We start from the raw sequence: 18426 nt of genomic DNA, 5'->3' as shown, positions 1-18426 counted from the left end.
AAATTTTGACAGATTTTTGCGTTCCTACTTAATGGATGGCCCCTAACTCGTCCACTCCGCCACCTCTCACCGCCTCCCCCCCCCACCTCAGCGTGTCCTGGACAATTATTAATAATTAATTATTAAAACAAATGTGTACGTCTGATTGCACCTCGATTCAACTCGCGGTTCTTGGGGCAGGTGACACGTGCCCGTGAGTCGTCCGTCTGGAGTGTTGCTGGCTCGGTGGTAGTTAGTGGGTGAGAGCCCCCTCCCCCCCTCTCTCTCTACCCCCACCACCCTGGGGGTTCTAGGCAAGATTCGCGTTATAAATGTGCACGAAGATGCAACAGCGAGTCATGTCCCCTTCTCACGTTCTCTTCTCACGCTGTGTGAAAATGCCTGAGGATCTTGGCTGCTGCTGCTGCTGTGAGCGTGAGGCTCACAGTTCTGCAAAGGGGGGGGGGGGGGGTCGTGGATGTGAAGCGGAGTTTTAAAAGAGGCGGAGATGTGGTACCAACCTGTTTTGTTTCCCTTATGTTTAATTTTCTAAATTGCGGCGGCAGACGAAGCCCGTGGCTGCCGGGGAGGGGGTGGGGGGGATGTCTGGCAAATGTGTGGCGTGTCTTGGGAGAAGATGCTAAAATTAAATGCAATAACATTTTTATTTATACAGCGTCGAATTTGGAGCTTATTTTGAAGATACTGTACTAGAAACAATGAGCATGTTTATTTTGTTGAGAGGCGGGCACTCATCTTGAACCTGGATCTGAACAGCGGCTGTGGGGGAAGGCAGTTCTAGACAGCGGGAGCAGCAGAGGAGCAAGGGCGACCGCCCACTAAGCAAAGGTTGACTTGGGGATTCGATAGGAGGCCATGGTTGCTATATCAGAGAGTACTTTTGAGGCGAGTGGAGCTTTACAAATGAGGACTAATAGAACCCGGTTTTGTTCGTCCGGGTTAATGTTTGAACCATTGCTATGGTTAGGATTACGGAGTGTTGGGCTTATGGATTATGCTGTCAGGGTTATGGATGGTGTAATTCCAGGGCTAGGGCTATGGTTAGAGCAGGGTTATTTCAAGAGTGCTAAGGGTGGAGTTGTGGAACAGTACGGTACTTTCTACACGATGAACCAGGCGACATGAGTTCAATTATACTCTTTGGTTCTTTCGGTAAAGTCATGCAGGTAGAAAAAATAATAGATCACGACGTTTCGATCGCAACACAAGCAATCGTCATTTTGCTGAAGCAGTTTCAGCTGTTTTCTTGCTGTGGTTGTTTCACCTGATGACGATTGTTGCGATCGAAACGTCGTGATCTATTAATTTTTCTACCTGCGTCACTTTACCGAAAGAGTATGGATTCCTGCAGTCATGAAAGCTTCAAATCAAGATTGAGTTCAATAATGTTCTACCGTTTATATCAGAAGCGAGTCATATTTGTGTTCACAGGGTTCTTTTCAGGGCAAGAGTCGTGATAGTTTTATGGTTAAGGCTTGGGGTCAGGGTTGGTATGAGGTCGAGCTATCAATAGTGCTAAGCTAGTGTCAGCGTCAATGGCTTAGGTGAGAGGTTGTGGTTAGGATTAAGGATAGTTAAGATGGAATATCATTAATGCTGCAATTATTTGTGAGCAAAGTATCTTCAGCGAGACTAATACAATATTAGTAACGTGTTTCTTCAATAAAAGTGCACTGAAGAAGTCAAATACATTATTGTGTTTGACTATGTGGAAACAACACAGATCATGTTTTTTTCAGGTTGCACTATTTTCACAACAACGTTTTGGCAACATCCCCATGTGCATGACTCTTCTCAATTTTCATGCCAAGGCTGAGCCTGGGTGTAGCTCTCTAATCTTCCATCTGAATGTCAACTGCCACTGGCTCATTTAAATTTCCTCATTCTGTGTATGTGCGTGTTTTAATCGAACACTGTAATCAATATATACATGGGATTGGGTGTGGTGGTATAGTGTTTCATTTTGCGAGCGACCAGGGTTTGAACTCTGACAATTCACATCACTGCTTTTATTTCTAGCACTCACTGATTTACTCTTGCCGATCGGTGGTCAGTCGCCTCTTTATTGTTCTTATCGTGCAAATACTACCAAGGTTACTGTTCCTGTGAATTTCACTCTGATTTCTTCTCCACGATGCTGAGCACCTGGTCTTCCAGACTTGACTTTTATTTCATCCATACTCTATTGAATTAGCATACTGCGGGTCTCCTTTTGAACGTTGCTCATTTCAAGAAACGCATTAACTAATTTCTACTTCACCTTCAATTAAGCTGTTTTGTTTGCTGGCCGCTCGGCATTTTGGGGTTTTGGGCCTGTGCCTTGCAACTGTGCCAACTCGGCTTCAGTACGTAGTGTGCTCCAACATAGCATAAGGTTACCTGGCTCCACTCCGTGTATGATGAGTCAGACTTAATCAGTGGGCGTTGACAGCATTTGGTTTAAGTTATTCAGGCAATAAGAGGGAGGGCGTCTTTGTTTTAATATAATTGGGGCAGGAATTGATTTTAGTTGGTTGCTTGTGACACGCTTGCACAGTCTACAGTAACGTGAAACCACAAGCCTCAGTGAAATCGGGCCAGGTTACTTGGTGTGTAATTTGAGTCACTCGCCGTAAAAGAACAGGGCTTTTGAGGCGTGATCTTTGCTTGCTTTGGTTCATTTTCTTAAGTGATCATTCCATTACATGGAATCCACCCGTGCAGGCAACCCTACTACCCCCCTTCTCACTGGTTTCACATTCATAATTTGCATCTTATACCCCTCCTCTCCTTCTACGCAGCCCCAAGTCACTCAGGCTGAAAGACGTATTTTGTAAGCGTTGATTTGAAAGTAGGCACTCTGCACTTTGTGTTTATATTCTGAAACCGTTATATTTATTATTTTGAGCCATGTCTCATATTCAGATAGTAATCTTTTTTGCATGTGAGAAACATTTCACACCTTTCACACCAAGGCAGGTGTTTAGTGAGCATGTTGGACAGTTAGACAAATAACCTTTTTCAGATCCTTCAGCAAAAACATTTGTCAGAGAGGAGTGCACATCGATACAGCTGAATGGTGTGTGCATTTGATGCTCTTTCAGTGTCAGTAATTTTGTCAATGAAAATTATGATCACCAAATGGGACAATAGAAGAGTAATTTTGTCTGTCCCGCAGGCTGTATTGGGACCTCTTCATGTAATGCGAGTAAAAGTGGTATTTGATTATACTTCACCACACTGGTCAATGTGGGTCGGTGAAGATGGGGAGCACAAATGGAAGGGCATTGGAGTACAATACAACAATTGATTTCTTTGCACTGCCGTCTGCAGCGCATCACATACCCCCACATCCTATTGTTGCACATCCAAGCACTATTCATTCTTAGCTCTGCTTAGCTCCCGGGATCTGATGAGATCGGATGGTTTGACAAAAATGTAACTCTCCTAATACATATTGTCCCACAATAATAAATATAGTGGGCTCATTTACATTACAAAGTGTGTTAACTTCAAGCTTTATTTGAAGCTTTAGTGACTGCAGGAATTACTCTTTGGTTAACTTCCTACAATAGGGATGCGAAGTCACAAAAAATCCGCCACCATCATTACCACCACAGCGTTATACATACACTTATAATAGGAAACATGCACTGGGATAATATATTTGGTGGCACTCTTTATTAAAAGCACACGGAGAGCATAAATAGACTGACTACAAGCCGAAGACAGCACTTTACATTGCGATGTTTTAAACACTGGGAAATTTGAAGAAGGTTAACATGGACAGTTTTGAATTGACGTGGACAGTTCGTTTTCCATCGGCAGTTTTGTTTCCACTCCAGAACAAATACCTCCAAAATGTCGGCATCATCGCCGCTATTGTTGGGATACTTGCTGCATCTAAAGTAGCGCCTGTCTCTCGTCTCTTGAGCTTCCCTTTCAGATTGTTTCCTATTTTCACATTGATTTTGTTCTTCTTGTAATGCCATTTGACTGTGACTTTTGTCAGCTTGCCATTTTTTGTGAGTGCGATGTTGATTTTGGATTATGATTTTTTGCCCACGTTTGTCACTTGTTTGTGGAATTCTAAACTTCTACTTTCCCTGCTCCTTTATCTGGATTACAGAAATTTATCAGTTTTATTGCCAATGACACATGCTTGTAGGTACAAATGCTTTTTTGTTTCTCCTCGGTGTTCCATTAAATTTAACAGCCTTGCAGTTTGCTACAGCCGAGTAAATTATTTACCATGAGCTAGCAGCCAGGCATTTTCCATTACCGGAGGGTAAACATTGGGTGGATTATATATAACAAAAAAGACCTTAAATATAATTTAAGTAAAAACAAACTTTACTCTACAGAACCTCTATTTCCTTTGTCAAAATTCTAATGTTTGAGACCCTACCAGTGGTAAACCAGTTTTACTACATTCGGTAAAAGTGACATAATAACTGGCACGGAAAAAATTGAAGGCCAGCCCATCGCGTTGCTGCTGATTGGTTACAGCGTTATTTATTTTTAAAATAATCTTCTCTTTATTACCTTCCCTATTTAGTCGCGTGACATAATTATTTTCACCGCGCTGCTCTGCTTTTTTTTGCTTGCTCAGTAACTCGCACGAGGGTTCGTGGCGACAACTCGCGGCGGCCGGCAAGACGTGGGAAGAGGAATGGCTTCGGCATCGGTTGCGGCTGCTGTGGGTCCCGACAAGGAGGAGGCTCCCATGATGCGCGAGTACGGTGGGACCACGCGGGGCCGTGGCGTGCCTGAGGATGGCTGGAGGATTTGCCTGAAGCACGAGTTCACCGAGAAGAGGAAACCCTTCCACCTGCAGAACATATCGCCCAAGCAGGTCATCGGCTTCTTTGGGATGGGGTTGAGGTGAGCGCTTTACTTTCTTCCGTCGGCTCTTGCCTCACAGGTTTTATATTCACTGGGTGCATTATTCAGCTTCATCGTGAATGGTTAATGTTTTGGGTGTAATTCAAAACTCAAAAGCGGAAAACCACTTTACATTTAAGAATCTTGATTTAAAGCTTTCGTGACTGCAGGGATTCATCTTCTTGGTTCTTTTGGTAAAGTCACGTAGAAGGGAAATAATAAAAATAAAACATAATAAAATAATTCTGACGACGTTTCGGCCACAACGCAAGCAGCCGTCCTGTCGGGAAGACAGTGTCTGACACTGTCTTCCCGACAGACCTGTTCTTCACCTGAGGACGGCTGCTTGCGTTGTGGCCGAAACGTCGTGAGAATTATTTTATTATGTTTTATTTTTATTATTTTATTATTTCCCTTCTACGTGACTTTACCGAAAGAACCAAGAAGATTTAATAATCTGTTTTTACGTGACAATAAGAACACGCGACTGTATATTTATTTTATATATAGTTCGCCACATTAAACAATAGTTAACACTTAATTTTTGTTTATATTTTTTATGTGGTGGGACATCTATGAAGGAGATTTATTGTCTGCTTATTTATTTTGTTACTTGTGTTAGCGACAATGAAGCTAATGGTTATTTGTTTTACGTAGGTACTTGTGGTTTTACCAGAAGAAAAAGAGGGTAGAAAAAAAGGCTCCGTTCATCGATCTTTTCGACTCCCAGCCATTACGACAGATTTATGGTACGTACGCAATGACACCCACATGTTTTTTTAATGAGCCGCTATGGCAACTAAGACGGTTTGGTCTTGAGATTGGAGGCCTCTGGTCTCCCAAATTCGTATTGTAAAGCAAGAAAGAAAAGGATTTACAATCTTGTACCTCGGACAGACTTGTGGCTGTCTACTTTATTGTTGCAGCACTAAAATGTGTTGGTTTTCTTTTTGTGTCCAGTTGCTTTAGAATTCTTTGTGATCATTACAGGATAACAAATGGACCTTTGCAAGCCAACCAATTTCATTCTGAATAAATGCTGGGCTTGTTTTAAAACAGCATTTAGAAGTCTTATAGTGGGATTAAGCCTGGTGGTCAAAGTCCAAGATATGTTTTTATAATTCTTGGAACTAATTCTCATAACATTCCTATGTTGTCAAAGGACTGCCTAAGTTTCACTTCAAGGCCAACTTGTGAAGTAATCCTGAATCATTAGAGTGGAAATATTTTATTCACACCCAGTGAGTCTGTTTCTCCAATCACAAAGATAAGTTGTGCAATGTACAGCCTGTTGGTTTAACTGCTGCTTTTGGTCAGGAAGTTACACCCTAAAGAGTAAGGTTCAGAATTATGTTTTCTTTAAAGATGTTTCTTTTGCTGGTTTAAGAAAATATCCCCTGAATTGTGACTAAAACCGCTTCATAAAACGTGTCTTTCTTATTTTATATTTAAAGGTTGTGAAACTATTAAATGTGTTTCTTAATAGTAAATATAACAATACTTTAAATTTACAATTAACTCTTTGAATCGATAACTTTTTTTGACCAATGCATTGGCTTCAACAGTACATATATTTGTTTTGCCAACTCTAGGTCTGAATACTTTAATAAGAGAAAAAAACTGGCAAAAGAGGTTTAGCAAATCTTTATTCTCCTCGAAAAGAATATCGCAGCAGAAAAGTGTAAATATATATGTTTTATGTAAAGCCATTGCTGTGAAAAGATGTGTACATAATTTAATGAGCATACTGAATGCTCGTTATCAGTTATCAGTAGCAGTGACGCGCGGTCATTGATGTGCCTCTAGGCGTTCCACTGGGTGGTATTGGAGGTGGCTGCATCACAAGGGGATGGAAGGGGGGATTTTGTCGCTGGAATCTGCAGCCCGGCCTCTACGCCTACGAGACCATCTCTGCGGACCAGGTGCTCTTGCATTCACGCTCGCTCGCGTACACGAGCGCTTGTTTCTTCACACATTTCAGGCGGCACTCAAAGCTTTACGAGCCATTGAACAGGAGGACCTTGTACTCTGCCACTAGAGTAATAGAAATGCAAAGTGTTGGCAAATGGAGAGGAGGCTAAAGTGGCCCAGGAGGGTAATGCTGGTGGGTTCGAATCTGGGTTTCAGCCATTTCTGGTTCAACTACATTCTCAATTGTAGTGAGTTGATGACAGAGTGAAACAACTTTTTTTTGCCCCTGGGTAGTGAGTTTTATTTCCTCATTGCTTATGCCTCAAAAGTACAGAAAATTGTTATTTTCCCCACAAACTTTGCTTTTGTGACCAGGACAAAAAAGCTAAGTTAATAATCCACTCCATCAATAACACTGTAACATTGTTTTTGTTCCTGGGTAGTAAATGTTATTTCCTAATTGCTTATGCCTCAAAGTACAGAAAATTGTTATTTTCCCCACAAACTTTGCATTTGTGACCAGGACAGTGATATTTTGAAATTGACCAATTTTCAATGAGAAAACGTGGTGTGCATTTGTGTCATTCCATCACGTAAAGTCCTGGTCACAAAAGCAAAGTTTGTGGGGAATAATAGCCATTTTATATACTTTTTAGGCATAATCAATTACAAAATGACACTACCCAGGGACAAAAATCGTGTTACATAGTGTGATTATTGCCTGATCACAAATGACTGCATAAAAAAAAGGCGACATTCAATTAACGTTTTCACCTCATTGGCATTTTTCAGCTCTGGAGAAGCTTGTGAGAGGGTTGATCACCTGTGGATAAGAAGCAATTGAATGGCCTTCATCAGTGGCTCTCGTGATGCCGATAGCACATCTGAAATATAATCGGCATAAAAAAGAAAAACAATTTGGCAAACAAAAAAAACAGATTTTGTATTCCCCTTTCAGAGCAAGTAGGTAATTGTAAATATCGTTATGTATGTGGACGCGTGTGTGTGCAGTTTACGGTGTGCGTTCGGCGGAACGGGCAGACCACGTACCAGCAGGTGCTATCCCCAGATCAGCCTCACTCGCTGCAGAATTGGAACTGGGGCTTTTGCGGACGCTTCGCTTACTACCACGCGCTCTACCCTCGTGCCTGGACTGTCTATGAGCTCCCGGGGCAGGGCATCACGCTGACCTGCCGACAGATCTCACCTGTCATCCCCAATGACTACAAGGTTGGTCGCTTGCACACAGCCACCATTCCATGTCCGTTATGGAGGCAAAAATATATTGAGCCCACAATTGAGGCAGTGGTTCGCACACCCTAGGTCAGGGGTCGGCAACCTACGGCTCCGGAGCCGCATGCGGCTCTTTACGGGCTGCTTCTTGACGATATGTACGTATGTACAGTATGTACTCAGATGCATTGCGGCTCTTGAAATACTGAATTTTGTACCGAATTGGAAAGAAATGGCTCTTCTTGTTATTTTGGTTGCCGACCCCTGCCCTAGGTGCTGTCATTTTCTATAATAAAGATATACATTCTAAGAAGGCTATTGCCAACAAAAATCAAACCTGTAAATCACGAGAATGACTCATCCTAATAGATTAGAAAAAAGTTTAGTGAAAGGGAGGGACAGACGGTGGTCACCTCCAAAGGACGTGTGGGCTGCTCGTTATAACAGAGAAATAGTGCAGGCCATAAAAGCACAAGCTTTAAACAACACCGAGAAGTGTCGTGTTTTTTGCAGAAAGCACAAATATGTAAGTTTAAAAAAATATTTTGGAGATCATTGAGGACATCCAAAATGTTTCTAAAATATATTGTTCAAAATTAAAGTATAAAAAAATATAGCAACCGATATTCCATGACTGTGCCCAGTTACGCGTTGCGAGAGTGGGAATGTTTGTTCACGAACACGTGTCTTTGAACGGCTGCTAGGACTCAAGCCTGCCCACAGGCGTGTTCGTGTGGGACATAGAGAACCACGGCGAAGAGGACGTGGAAGTGGCCATCATGTTCACTATGAGCAACAGTGCAGGCCGCAAGCATGATGGCAAGGAGGGCCACTGGAATGAGCCGTTCCACACGGCGGGTGAAGGCGCCAGCGACGGTGCCGTTTCCGGCGTCCTACTCCACCACAGCCACCCGACCAATCCCTACACCATGGCCATCGCCGCCCAGCACCAGGTTAGCCGTGCATTGGATTCCGGTTGCCGAACGAATACATTATAAGGTCGCACTCATTCACACACAAAGTGCTTGCCACAATTTAACCATAATACCTTGCTGATCTCGTGAAGGAGCATACATCATCATGGGAACTCCGGTCATTCCCACAACAGCTTTTGTCTAGCCATCAAACAAAGACGGTCACTGCAATGCACACTTTCAGATGGCCTTCTGCGGCTGTCTGGAACACTCTTTCTATATTAGGAAGCCACTGGAGCCATGCACTGTTAAATCTAGATTGAAAACTAATTTTTTTTAACTGCTTTTTGTGTTTAGTTTGTTGTCCTTCCCTCGCACCTCCGATTAGCGTGGTTGGCTACATACGGTGCACAAGAAGTTCATGCGTACAGCACTATGGAGCAATGTTTGGTTTTTAAGCTAGTGCAACGATGTTGTTATCGCATTCTAGGAGCTTCAGCAAATTCCCGAGGAGAGATTGCGTGTTTTCAGTATGTTGGTGCGTTTTTTTGTTGTTTTCTATCTAGTGTTTGAAGTCTTTATGCATTCGCTCTAACTGTCCGTCTATCCGTAACATTAGGGGGGTAGTTCAAATTGGATGATCCAATTTGAACTAACCTTTTATGTAAGTTGTTTTGTTAATTGGGATTTATCCAATTGAAAACTGGCCAAATTGATAAAAAAGTTGCACTTTGAGACACAGACCAGCATAAAAAATACTAGTTGTGAGGATGTAAGTGTTCATAATAAAGGTTTTTGGGTGAGAAAGCGTTATTATAAATGTGTCGCAATCCTCCACCACCCACACGGCCAATCAGTAAAACATGTGTCATGTTAACAAAACGCCAATTAGAAGAGTCGATTCACTCTTAAAACACACTTTTTTATTGATTGGCCGTGTCGGGTGGTGGAGGGTTGCGACACATTTATAATAACACGATCTAACCCATACTGGTCGTTAAAGCCTACGTGTTCAACTAAGGATGCAAGTGTGTTTGCTCTGGCAGCTATCGATTGGAAATGAAAATGTGTTTAGATAGATCCATTCCGACTAAAGTTCTATGGATACCTTGAGATATTTGTCGAGCCATGACAGCAGTGTGAGTTCTGTACCATGAATACAGCATCGCTGATATCCATAGTTCAACACTCCATATAGAGTCACTGACATAATTTTTAATCATTAACAAAAATCCAGGCTTGTGTTGGAAAGTCTGTCCCACGCAGGTTAGGTAAGTATTGTGACATTGGGGTTCTGATTTTTGGGTTCGTCTTCTTGCAAGGATCTGGTGGTTCACGCTTCTGTTGCGTGGGTGGATTGGCTTTGGTAACCGTACACATGGGCTGGGTTGACCACATGCATGAGATTAAGGAACCACTTGGGCTTGAACTTTAGGGAGCAGGGATTTTATCATGTTAGAACAAACATGTTTTCTGTGCCTTCGGCAATGTTTGTATTCTTAGCCTCTCACAGTCATGCCCATGCAACTTTTTAGAAATTCAAAAGTGCATTGCTTACTTGTACCAATTACTTTGTTGTTATCAACCTTGTTTCTTGAATAATGGTTGTATATGTTACCATTGTAACTTTGTCTTTCTTAGTTTGTGTATTCTGTTCACCATGGTTTGTAGTTGTAGAGTTGGCTCGAACAGTGTAACTGTCTGTAGCGCCAGGAAAGTTGCCGCCACACTGCTTTCTGCGAATATTGTGTGTTGATGTCAAATGTTTGCTTTGTGATCGGTTGAAAAGACTTTGCGTTTTCGTTGAGTAAGCATACGCATAGGACAAAATGTCTGCAAACAAACATCTTGCCATTTTAAGATTTAAAAAGTTGCCTGTTTGCCAACCGTTCATATTTGCATTGCTCAGTAAATGGTATGAATTGCGTGCACACCATGTATGTTATTCTTTTGTTTACAATTAACTAGAGACGTGATGAAACCATAATTGCATTGTTCTCCCAGTTGTCATAGCACAAACTTGCATTTGGAAATGTAATGATAAGCTCTTGCTCCTTCCTCCCCACAGGCAGGTGTAACTGTGAGTCACTTGACAGAGTTTGACCCCAAGGGATTGGGGGCGGAGGTGTGGACAGACCTCATGCAGGACGGTCGTCTCAACTCGCCGCAGGGTACTGCACTGCACCAGTTTATAGCCACGCAAGCCCTCCTTTTCACTTTCATTACATTGTTAAGTTGCACCGATGCAAACATTTTCAAGATGATGTTGAGGATAATTGGTAGTAGTTCTTGACAAAAATCTTTGACTGCATGAGAAGGGAAATAAAGAAAATTGCAATGTTTTGCATCGCTGACTAACTTCGTCATACTCAGAAAACACGATGCATGACGTTTAACATGTTTGAACAGTTTTTCCAGTTCCTATTGAAAATAGATATTTTCATGGTGAAAAGGGGAAATTAAAATAATGAGGGATTTCAGGCTGTAAAGCCAAGCTCACACATAAAATGTTATCACTTTTAAAAGTACTTTTCAAAGGTTTTTACATTTGCAGAATTATCTCAAAACATTGATAGCCCTGCATCACTTTTAATACTAACATGAATAATGCGTATGAATGCAGAAGTTTGGTGTGTTAAAAAAAGTTTTCATTGCGGTAAATGTAAATTTCTAAACTCTATATTTGTAAGCCTGTGGTTTGTCTCCCAAGTATTTTTTTTTGCATACGAGAGCTGCCTGCAATGAATGGTAAGGCTTTAAAAATGTTCCCCCCCTAAACAAAAAGCAGGCAACTTTAACATAGTTGATGTTATCCACTGGCCACTGTCACAATGGAATGTGATATATCTCGAGTTGCTTAAGCTCGCATTGGAATGTTTGTTGTCAGCAGGTCAAGTATCTCTTTGCATTTTACCTCAAAATTGTATCCGCTTGTGCCCGGTCCCTACTTTTGCACCATGCAACATGCAGGCCCCAGCAAGCCCACAAGGAGCCGGCAGGAGGTTGCCGCCGCAGTGGCATCAACCGTCTCCGTGATGGCTCGCGGGAGCGCACAAGCGGAATTCTGCCTCGCTTGGGACATGCCGAAGATGCGTTTCAAATCAAAGGAGCGCGAGTACTGCAGGTACAGTACGTCAGCGATGTTTGTTTGTTTCATTGGGACGCTCTCATTCTTTGAGCATGTTGAAAGCTTTAATCCAAAGGGGTCAAAGTATATTGCACTGTTGACACTCTTCAGAGAAATGCATTAACCTGGCGTAGCACCTTTTCATGTATCCATAAGAATCTTGTCTAAAGGAATGTCACCATAATGTTGCCTCAAAGAATGTCAGAAGGGTGTGGATCATGACTGGCAGTTGACCCAACCAACTATTTCCTAACTCCCGAGGGATGCATAACTTGCTATGTGCCTACGTGACACGACAGTCATGGTCTGTTCTCAAACTGTACTAACGTCTTCGTTTCTGTGGACTGTAGTAAAAAATCATGCCTGTGGCCAGGGGATGGCAATACAGCAAATGGCTGCAAGCTGATCAGAGCGATTGAGTTGTATTCTGTTGTATGCATCAACTTTCATGGGTTTTCTTTGGCTGCTTTGGCTTCCATAAAAGGAATTGCCCAAACATATCAATGAATGCAGTCTCGAGTCTCAGTGCGATAAATAAATTACATCTGTATATTTTTCCCTGATCAAATCGCCCAGAATAAGGCCCAATTTCATCAGACCTCTGAAGTCAATCGTGGTTAAGCCTGGACAGTGCTGGGATAGGTGATCACCATGCACAACAGGTGTTAGAGGCTGCAGGGCTATGTTTTAGACAGCAGAGGACATTGCAACAAAATCCATTGAAATACTGTATTTCTGTGCTCAAACCTCTATGCTTCCCACCTTCAACCCACACGGACCAGCTTGTTGAAACATGGTCAAATAACGTCCGTAGAATGGGGGAGACTACATCCAGCAGTGGATTTACAGAGGGGATGAACGTGTACATTATTGATTTAACACCGCCTGCCTTCACCACACACTCCTGCGTGCGTGCCTCGGTGTGCACAGGCGGTACACACGTTGGTTTGGCACCGATGGGCAGGCTGCCCCCAAGCTGAGCCTTTACGCGCTCTCTCACTACAAGGAGTGGGAAGAAAATATCGAGGCCTGGCAGAGCCCTATTCTCAAGGACACGTGAGTACCAGAGCAAGGGGTTCAGGCAGAAGAGGCATTGATTGATCAAAATCAATGCCATCATTTCAAGAATTAGTGCACCCTTATGTAATAATTCCTGACACTACAATGAAATTTTGCAAGTTGGATAATTGAGTTTTGCATAATTTGGCAATCGGGTTGGATTGCAATCCCAGATACACAGGTGAGGTGCATATTCCATTGGTGGTAGTATAGGGTGTTTAGAAATTAAAGATTTGCTTTTTAATAGTCGCAGCATCATTAAATTCAATGATGAAGTACTTTATTAATTGCTTGTCTTAATTATAGATGTAAAATTTTCATGTTTTGTATTATTATGTGAAACCCTGCTGCGATTTATTGAATTTTGTAATATTTATTCGAAGTGCGCAATTTCTGCAGCAAATAATAATGATGTAGCACACTGCATTTTTTTGAAAAGTAAAATAGTTATTAAATCGATGCAGTCATCACATCGATGCGTTTATGAATGCAGGTTAGCATGAAGCACATGATCTAGAATTAATTAAGGTTACGGAAATGCAGTTAAACCTTGCACCTAAATAAATGTAAGAACAGCATTATTATTAAAAGTCAAAGTAATTGTAAAGCTCGGGCTATTTTATATTTTCTACTGCAGTAATTTTTTTAGATGTTATGTCACAGTGGTCATAGCTCTTGTGATAAGCACATGGCTGGACAGATTAAAACGAGTAAAAAATAGAAAGAGGAACTTTTTTCTTCGTATCAAGATGAAGTGACAGAAATTTTTTTGCTAAATCAAATTGTCAACAGTTCCAATTAAGAGTGCAGTTAATAATTGCTAAATTGTCATATCGAGCATTCACGCCACTTAAAGCCCCTTCCCGTGCATAAAAGTAGCATCTGTTGAATAGAAGACCTGTTAACTGCTGACTGACTGTTCATGCTCGTGAGGGAAATTATTCAGGCAATGCCATTGTGATGTCCACTTGCTCGTGCGCAGCTCCCTGCCAGCCTGGTACAAGTCAGCCGTGTTCAATGAGCTCTACTTTGTGACGGATGGAGGAACCGTGTGGGTCGAGGCTCGTACGGAGGAAGCACCCAAGGGGTGCGACGACAATGACGTGCGGCCAATGAACGGCACGTCGCCGCTGCCCTGCAACGAAACGCTGCTGGAGTACGGCCGCTTCGCCTACCTCGAGGGTGCGTCGGCACAGTTTGGCATAAGCGTGTGTGTGGTGCTGCCGTTTGTTTCACGTTTTTTATTTTCCTGGCATGCCTGCAAGGTCTTGTGGTAGGGTTTTGAGCTGGGTGCAGTGGCTCACGTTGCACATTTGTGAAACTCCCAAACCCACTGGGTGGCTACGTGGTCAGGATATTGGAATGCAAGGAGATTATTGAATTTCTCTGTGTGGAGCTTTGAGTGTTATCCTCTCCAACTCGTTGTTGTTTTTTCCTGTCGGGTTCTCCCGTGTTTTGCTGCAATGTCAAAACGCTCATTCATGACATTGGTGATACTTCCCAATGCAAAATCCTGCTGAAAATGAGTCTTGGTACTCGGTGCTGCTTTACTGAATGATGGACATTATTATTAACAAGCCTGTGTCTGCATTGACAGTTCACTATCAGATAATTCCATGGGCACATGATGATTAGGGGTAGCTGCCACTGCCCACTTCTCGATAGTGTGGCGAGCCATATGCTGTGTGCCCTTAATATTCTTCACGGGCCCACTACCCTGCTCGACATGGGCCTCTGGGGCATTGTGAGGGGATGCTTTAGCTTCATCTTAAAATGGCTTAGTGCCACTCATGTACCACTTGTAAAGCCACACTGTGTTTATTGACATACGATGCCATCTTAAATGTTTTAACCTCCCCACTTGTGAACAGTGACGAGGTTGCGAGGTGTTATACTGGCTACTTGTTCCTCACAAACATTTTGAATGCGGGGACAACAGCATGTTGGTACAGAAATGTACATCTTTAATACCCTTCGAAATCTTAACTTAATTTTACCTTGCTTCTATGCTTTATGGATCATTAAATGTCAGTTTTATATCTGAAACCACACTCCCAGAAGCACTCAAAAATGCTTCGACATGAATGCGAATGATAGTTTCGGGGATACGACTGGTGACCGTTGACGGACCAGCAGGCCGTAACCTTGATTGCTGTTTCAGTGTTTGCCTGCACAAAACATACCGATATTGGCTTTTGCACCCATCACTGTGAGACCGGCAATAAAGGCCCTGGTGTTTACCACGGCATTTATAAACCATGCCTGGCTATGCCTGCCAAGACTAGTGCGTCCATCTTGTGCTGTAAATGTTATTATCGCGGTTTGCTGTGTGGTTCTGCAGGGCAAGAGTACCGCATGTTCAACACCTACGACGTGCACTTCTATGCCTCTTTTGCGCTGATCATGCTGTGGCCACAGCTGCAGCTCAGCCTCCAGTATGACATTGGTGAGGGATCTTGTTATGGACTGTAATGTAAAAATGATGTTCATGATATGTAAAAGCTCTGAAAGAAGATGCAAACTAAAAACGCATGTCAACTTGTAGATACATACCTTGGCTGTGTTTCCGAGGCTCCCTGTCAGAATTGAAAGTTTATTTTATGTTTTAATTACTTTAAAGTGAGGTGCTCCATTATCGCACTCCAGTGATGTCACTGACTGCTTAATACATTTCAGCACGTCAGTGCTGTTTGTTGGATTGCATATTCCTTTAAATAGCTTTTAAATTTCATGTTGATAATTTTTTGGCCTTTCGTGCACTTTATTATATTTTTAGAGTGCTATAAATCTTGCTTTTTTATCGTTAAGTTGCGTCTTAATTCATATCGTATGCATCGTCAATGCAAATGGCTACATCTGTTGGAAATTATCTTTCAAGAAATTAAGGGAAGAAATTCATAAACTGCTTCCTTGTTTTAAAAAAAAATGGAACGAAAGCACATTTTAACGTGGTCTTTAAGCTGCTACATGTTGAGGTCAAGTAATTTAAAGGCACAGAGTGACAGAAGGGTGTCTGAAGGGTGAAATCCATCTTTTTTTACATGAAACCACAATCACTATGCTGCCCTTGTCATTGACATTACTGTGTGCTTATATACCCACGTGTGTGAATGTGTCCAATAGTGTAGCCATATATAAAATTATTGGTCATTGGAAAACAGCCACAGCTTTACTTGAAATGGGCATCCTATAACTGCAATGTAGAATAGATTGAAGTGTGGGGACAACTGTGATATTTAAGTTTGAATACAGTGACATGGATGTTAGTGATGCTACTCGTGACGTTTCATAGCTGTTGCTACAGAATTGTATATGTAATGATTTTGCAACAATATTTGATAACAATTTGTACAAGCAGCTAACACCTTTAGTTATAGGTGATTAAGAGGCTTTGCACATGCTGCCCCCCCCCTTCCTCGCGATTCAGTTTTTTGCCACAAATTAGGATGACGATTTTGTTCAAGAGTTGATTAATCTTCTTGCCATTATGGTATTTCCAGGATCTATTGTTAACTGCAGTGTTTACGTAACGTGATTACGTACAATATAGCGATTGAAAATAATGCATTCTCACACGCAGGGTTCAATGCGTGAATCGGTCATAATAATTAGCATTGCTGCAGGGAGACAATGGAAACTCGGTTAATAAATATTAACAAAATAGCCTGCAGTAGCTGCTTCCTATGATAGTTCTTGAAATTGATTTGAATATTACTTCTGAGATAATAACAAAATGTTTCACATTCCAAAAGCACACATTAACTCAATTCATTAAGTTCCTGTCAAGTCATAGTTAATTATCTTAATAAGCTATAATTTCGCGTGAGTGTAAGTGTTTTGTCTGTTTGCTTCCACCCCCTGCTGTCTTGTCATGTTCACTCCAGCGAGTGCGATTCTGGCGGAGGATACCCAGCAGAGAACCCACCTGATGAATGGAAGCCGCTCCAATGTGAAGACCAAGCATGTGGTCCCACACGACGTTGGAGACCCCTGTATGTTACAAAAAAAAAATCCACTTCATGGAAAACACAACGCAAGGAACGATCACCTATGTCAGATGATTTTTGCCGTTACGCACCACTTCTCTGTGTGTCCCATGCTAACAAGGGTTTGAGGTGGTCTCTCTTGATGCGGGTTGGAAGCTGCGGCATGGCTTTCAAGTGTGCCGGCTGTACAACTGCATCGGGGCCCATGGGCAGGAGAGTCCCAGATGTGCAGGGCTATAAAGAGTGGGGGGGTGGAATTTGATAGTGGGGTGCCCATTTCATTCTCTGCACCAGGCCCCATGTGAATCGCATGCTATGCTACTAGTTTGAAGATTCATTCAGAAAAAAAATTCACTGAGTTTTAGCAGTGCCATGATAGAGCCCTCTAGTGGTACTCCATTGTGTATACGTTGTACCTTTCTATAGCAGGTGGAGGATTTTACAATACATTTACACCACCACGTGCGAGTTTATATTATTAATCGAGGTGGAAGTCAGGAGGGCATTAGGAAAATGCAAAACAATAATGACTGCACTTATTTCCCAATCCATTTAGGTTTCAGATGTGAATATGCAGTATATTATTTACAGGACCAGATTCGAACTTCTGCATTTACCATGGTTCAATGTTGTTTTGGTAAACACAATAACAAGATCTCCTGACTGTTTGGGATTGGAACCTCCTAAATAATTTCGCTAGCACCCATTTTTATTTTATTACGTAAAAATTTTGCTTAAGCAATTGGCAAAATACAAATTTCACGAAATTTCGTCAAGCCAAACCGTTTGTTTAATTGTGGCACACAGAATGATTTTCTGTGTCGTGCAGCCAGCGGTGTGTTGTACTTTGTTCCGTCTGCCACACCAGCTGGCCCCTGTCTGACTCGGTGCGCTGTTGCGGTGCAGACGATGAGCCCTGGGTGAGACTGAACGCGTACCTAATTCACGACACGAGGGACTGGCGTGACCTCAACCTCAAGTTTGTGCTGCAGGTTTACCGTGACTACCACGCAACTGGAGACCGCCGCTACCTCGACAGACTCTGGCCAGTCTGCAAGGTGAGCTGCCCAAATCGCAAATCTCTGTGTTTGAATGGGTTGTTGGCAAGTAACATTTCACCCTTCTTCTTTCTGTTATTTCATGAATTGTCATGATTTGCTGTCACGATTTGATTCTCAAATTATTTCCACAGTGATACCTCCTATAGCACTGCCTCTTATGATGCTGTTTTGTTATAACGCTCTGTGTCCTGGAGGGAAATGCCTGCGTGGATCAGCCCATATATGGAAGAAAGTAGGCGTGTTGCCCGTAGGGGTGTATCTTTGCCCATATA

General features: G+C 42.3%; 1 protein-coding gene across 3 annotated transcripts in view; it reads left to right on the top strand.

Annotated features, from left to right (window-relative positions):
* Nucleotides 1-18426, top strand: part of GBA2 (glucosylceramidase beta 2) — a 28090-nt gene that overhangs the window by 1121 nt on the left and 8543 nt on the right. For 2 of the 3 annotated variants that reach the window (XR_013637311.1, XM_078862189.1), the window contains exons 1-12: nt 4571-4863; nt 5521-5612; nt 6670-6785; nt 7786-8004; nt 8712-8960; nt 10990-11092; nt 11892-12045; nt 12979-13104; nt 14090-14289; nt 15449-15553; nt 16992-17099; nt 18000-18151. Coding sequence is in view for 2 of the 3 variants with exons in the window: in XM_078862189.1 (XP_078718315.1) it covers nt 4652-4863; nt 5521-5612; nt 6670-6785; nt 7786-8004; nt 8712-8960; nt 10990-11092; nt 11892-12045; nt 12979-13104; nt 14090-14289; nt 15449-15553; nt 16992-17099; nt 18000-18151 (1836 nt within the window). In the remaining variant the exon portion in view is untranslated. Of the gene's footprint in view, nt 1-4570; nt 4864-5520; nt 5613-6669; nt 6786-7785; nt 8005-8711; nt 8961-10989; nt 11093-11891; nt 12046-12978; nt 13105-14089; nt 14290-15448; nt 15554-16991; nt 17100-17999; nt 18152-18426 lie in introns of those variants that run through there. The other variant, XM_078862190.1, reaches the window with a different exon arrangement.

The sequence above is a fragment of the Lampetra fluviatilis genome, chromosome 13 (assembly GCF_964198595.1).
Source record: "Lampetra fluviatilis chromosome 13, kcLamFluv1.1, whole genome shotgun sequence".
Lineage (NCBI taxonomy): Eukaryota > Metazoa > Chordata > Hyperoartia > Petromyzontiformes > Petromyzontidae > Lampetra > Lampetra fluviatilis.
The sequence above is the reverse complement of the archived record's forward strand: the minus strand, read 5'-3'. Positions and strand labels throughout refer to the sequence as shown.